We start from the raw sequence: 5,050 nt of genomic DNA on the forward strand, positions 1-5,050 counted from the left end.
CTCTTTGGCTATAAATATTATGTTGTTGTGGCTGATATGACGAGCAATAAAAGTTTCTCATCTATTCCCAGTAAAGACACATGCAACAAAGGATATAGCCTATGTCTTTGTGAAAGAAATTTTCACATCCCATGGATTATCCCAGTGCATTGTTTGAGATCATGATGTCAAATTTACCTTCAATTTTTGGTGGGCTATATTTCAAGCTACATGAACTACGTTGTGCTTTAGAACAAAAATTAATGCCCTCAAATAAGTGGAAACACTAGTCGAACAATCACGTGATTGAAGATGTATTGCATACAAATTCCATGCACAAACCTTCAAACTAGACTCGAGGTATTGTTACCATGTGTAGTTTGTTTATAATGCTTCATACCAACGGAATAAAGGCATGTCTCCACTAAAAGCTCTTTACATTCATCAGATTTTTAACTCCTCTAAAGTGGATCAATCTCCCAATTACACAAGCTTCATTTTGCTAGACATAAAGGCATCTCAAGATTGTGACAAAAGCTATGCAACCCTAAACTAGAGTCACGGGCTCTTTATATAAGGAGACATGGTCTTTCTTTAAGCAAAGCCTATTTGAAGGTCATTATTCCTTGGCAAGTATAAACAAATTTGTGCTAGATATTATCAGCCCTATTGCATCATCCAAAAAAATAAAATTAAAAAAATCAGCAACCAAGCTTATCAATTGGAATTTCCACCTCATGTCAAGATACATGATGCAATTCATGTTGTCTACTTAAAAAGTTTCCACTTGATCCTAGTTTTGTATTGAATGATTCCAAATTAGAAAATTCTAATGACGCCAACTTTGAACTTCGTGCAAAAGGAAGTATTAAAAACTTGGCTAGTCGCCTCCTAGTTTTGAGGAACAAAAGCCTTAGCAACGCTCCTCCCTTGGAACTACCCTAACGTTATATTGAGGTGAGGACCCCTCAATTTCTTCAAATAGGGAAGGATGTAATCCCTAATTTTATGAGTAGAAAATTAAAAAACTACATAATTGATCGAGATAATTTTTATCCCAAAAAGCACAAGCTCCCTCAAAAAGATGAGCCCAAGGGTAATGATTAATCCACCTCCTTGTGCATATACAATGGCCAAGTGTTGTGCCCTACATGACCATGTTCAACCTTGTGAGCACCGCAAAAATCTAGCATTTCACAATTTCAGGCCAAGGATAAGCAAGCTATTGGCCACATAATTGTCATCCAAAGCTTATCCTTGGCCTGAAATGGGGAATGACAATTATGTGCACTTTCTTGATGATGTTACACCAACCTAAGATACTTGATAGACTGTGGGGAAACTCTTTGGTTCTGAGGCAAAACACCTATAGCCATCCAAAATCACATACAGGTAAGGAAGAGTCCTCTCGAGACTCACCAATAGGCTTAAGAGTGTATGCACTCAACTTGTTAATGCCCAAGAATTTGTATTGGATTGAGACAAAATGGCAATACTTTTGAAGGCACTTTCAAACTCTCATAATCATATTGTTATAGTTTTAAAAAAAGAAACACGCTGTTCTAGACTTGAAGATGTAATTGATTATAATATCCCCTTGCATGGGGAAGGGGAGGAGAATACAAAGGGTGAGAAGGGGGAACAAATAAAAAGAGAATCAACCGAGCCACCATTGCCATAAGACAAACCATTGGACCAAAGAATTAGTTGCTAGCCAATCATTATATTCACTGTGTGGAGACTATTCTCCATGGGGAATGGAAGGAGAACACCAAGGGTGAGAAAGGGGAACAAGTAAAAAGAGGATCAAACCATGCCACCATTGCCATAAGACCAACCATTGGACCAAAGATTAGTTGCTAGCCAATCATTATATTTACTGTGTGGAGACTAAACATCCTCCATCAAGATGGTTGTGTCCTGCAAATCAAGGGCAACCTAAATACAGTGTACCAAGCAGACAAAAGCAACAACTTGATGAGGTGTATGCACAGATCTCAGCAAACCGAAAACACATCCTAAATCCCATCATACAGACTTGTTACTTGTTACAAAAGCAGCCACAATGGATCTACTTGAGCTTCTTCATCAGCTCCCAATCTACATTTACTTCCATTAAGTGCAGCAATCACAATAGTTGCCCGCAAAGAGCTTATTTGCTATAAAGAGACGATGGCTTCTTGCAATCGATTGAAGCAGCTAGTGGAAAGGTGGTGATGAAAGAAGCGGCTCACAACTGGCCCCTATAAAAAGACTTGACAGTAACTCCTATTAAATAACTATCAACACATTACTTGCTTCATGTCGATATCCTCCTCACATCAATGTCAAGTGTGCCAAAGGTTTCTTTCCTCATTGATCAAAGCATGTGCCCTTCACTTACAAACCATTTATCAAAACTTAACATGAATGCACCGTGTTAATCGAGACTCACTGCTCAACAATTAACTTCTCCATGTGCACCTCTATGCTTCTTGTTTCAAAGCAACACACTCAGAATTCCCCTTATCAAGATTTGAGTATCCCCTCAAATAGGAAAACATACAATCAAATGAAACAAAAAAAGTGAAAACATGATGAAGATATAGATGTGCATGTACATAGAACTAAGCAATTAGTATACCCAAACCGTCCGATGAATGAAAATAAAACTGCAAATTCCACAGCCAAACCTCATTCTTAGACCATCATCCTGATGCCCTTTTTGATGCCCTTTGCCTTGTGTGAACCAGGGCTTCACTACTTCAAACCAAAGCAACAGCAGTAATACTTCTCTGCATCTAAAACAACACTTCTCATTCCTTTACTATCTATGTTGATGTTGATGTACTCTCTCCCAAAAACCTTCATTTGCAGGATCATTAGTGGCAGCACCATTACTCTCTGCATTTTGACTCTGCTGCAAAATCTCTCCCCAAAGTCCCTGCCTTGAGCTTCCTGATCTTCGCTGCCGCCTCAGCACTCCTCTGAAAGGTGGAAGTGGCCTCCCACCAAAAAGGGAATGCACAGATCCAAACACTTGAAATGATAAGAAGACGGTCAACAAGTGGCCCTCCTCAGATAGAAAGGTACGCTCTATATTATCAACAGAATCGTCCTCACCATCAATGGCATAGTCACCAGAAACCGTTACATGGGGCATAGATGCTTGAATAACGCTAAGAACGTCCCCCAACTCCCGTTGCTGTTCCATTCGGACCCAACTGTGTTGACGGGCAGGATCGATTTCAGCAGGTCGTGCAGAAGGATGGTCTCTTCTTGCATGCGCACGAAGCTCCTGATAAGATCCAGAGAAGGAGCAGGCCTCTCTGGCACAAACCCTAACCTTTCTGTTCAACGCATCTCGGGCAGTTTTGACTACTTTACAATCCTGCACATGGCCCCTGCATAGAGGGCAAGTTAAATCCAGCATATCGCCTTTGGAGAGTCTCTGTGAGCCACCGACCCTTGGTGTTTGCAAAACGTGTACTGCAGCTCCATTTTCGAATGGACCCATTGAAGAATTTTGGTGAGACGCTTCCTGCTCTGGGCTTCCTGTCCCCGATACTACATCACCTCGCAATGTAACGCCAGGCTGACCATCCACAGTCTTCCCACATGCCAAGTGAGCCTTTAAATACTGGTCCAAGCAATTTGAATGGCGATAGCTTGTGTCGCACATATAAGGACGGCAGCCCTTATCATGTGAGCTGCAGTGTAAAAGCACTGCATTATGAGGAGTCTCCATGCAAACTGGGCACAACACCCCTTCCCACTCATTTCTACCAGCACAAGCATCTTCACCCAAGCTTTTTCCTGACAAGGTAGCACTTCCCAAGTCCGGGCTTGGGTATGGTCTGCAAGCATGATCTCTAACTTTCTGACAACGATGGGAACCAATGCTCTTATCCTTTGGCATCGTGCCGTAAGTGTCCTCAAATTAGCCTGTGCGTACCAATAAAGTAGAATGTATGGAGCAGATTATACTGAAAATTTGCTACTTTCAGATTGGTGCACTAACAACAGCATAGCAAAAGTTCGAAACGTGAACACAAACCTTGCCAGTAATTGAGCAAAACTTGTATCGAAGATTGCCTGATTCAAATGTAATCCACCCAAGTGAAGCAAAGTGGGAGCACCAGCAGACTGAAACAAGCAATTTAGTGTTGTGACTTTTCTCCATTTTCCCAAAGAAAGCAAGCATCAACAAAATGGAGGCGCGTGTAATTGTAAAACCCTGAAGAAACTTGCATAAATTGGTGCACATAATTTGATTGCATCCTAGCAAGCAAGCTTCTCTTTAACGTGACTGCAATCCTGACCAGAAGCTCAGAAAACTTCCTTTCAAAACTCATTGCTGTCAGGAAACTATGACAAAAACGTGAACGACTGAGGTAGGTAGCCTTCAACTGTAAAAATTTGTGTTTGAAATAAAGCTTTTGGATTACACGGTATCTGCTATTGCATACATACAAGTACCTCTCTCTCTCTCTCTCTTTCTCTTTCTCTCTCTTAAAACAAAGGGAGAAAGACATCAGTACCTTAAGAAACATCCAGCTACAAGGTCGCCATGGCCGCTGCGACTCAGAGAAAGTCTGGATCTTCTTCGTAGACGCGTCGTGTCTCTTCCCCTAAGCGCTTTATTCGTCGATGACATGGCTCAATCGAAACCCTTAGATGAACCGCTGGTGTGATGACTTGGCTCACATTTTCACCGTCCACATTGAGAGAGAGAGAGAGAGAGGGGGGGGGGGGGGGGGGGGGGGTGTTAAATAATAACACAAAGCATTGAATGAGGGGTGTTGAGCGGATCCACAGCTTGGAAGTCCACGATCGAAAACAAGAGCAATCTCAGTAGTAGGTGTCACATTAAAACTAGACATTTAACCCCAAAAACTCGAGCAACGCATGCTGGCTCACAGTATAAAATCATAAAAACGAGGAAGGGTACATGATGTGTGTGTGGGTGAGGTGGCATGCGATGCAAAACCTGGAGCATGAGGTTGTGGGTTCGAAACCAGGTCGCACATCCTTGATTTTTGTGTTGCTCAGGTTTAGTTCGCCTCGAGGAGTTGCATGTGAATCTTGACCA

General features: G+C 41.9%; 1 protein-coding gene across 1 annotated transcript; it reads right to left on the reverse strand.

Annotated features, from left to right (window-relative positions):
• Nucleotides 1–2,311: 2,311 nt before the first annotated feature.
• LOC147430615 (uncharacterized) lies at nucleotides 2,312–4,653 on the reverse strand. The gene is made up of 3 exons (XM_086493207.1): nucleotides 4,500–4,653; nucleotides 4,016–4,104; nucleotides 2,312–3,903 (listed from the first exon to the last, which is right to left on the reverse strand). Exon 3 carries the CDS (start codon nucleotides 3,875–3,877, stop codon nucleotides 2,786–2,788), a length of 1,092 nt encoding a protein of 363 aa, XP_086349333.1. The 5' UTR covers nucleotides 3,878–3,903; nucleotides 4,016–4,104; nucleotides 4,500–4,653; the 3' UTR covers nucleotides 2,312–2,785.
• Between the last annotated feature and the right edge of the window lie 397 nt (nucleotides 4,654–5,050).

Source organism: Adiantum capillus-veneris, chromosome 21, assembly GCF_014529385.1.
Source record: "Adiantum capillus-veneris isolate H3 chromosome 21, ASM1452938v2, whole genome shotgun sequence".
Classification (NCBI taxonomy): domain Eukaryota; kingdom Viridiplantae; phylum Streptophyta; class Polypodiopsida; order Polypodiales; family Pteridaceae; genus Adiantum; species Adiantum capillus-veneris.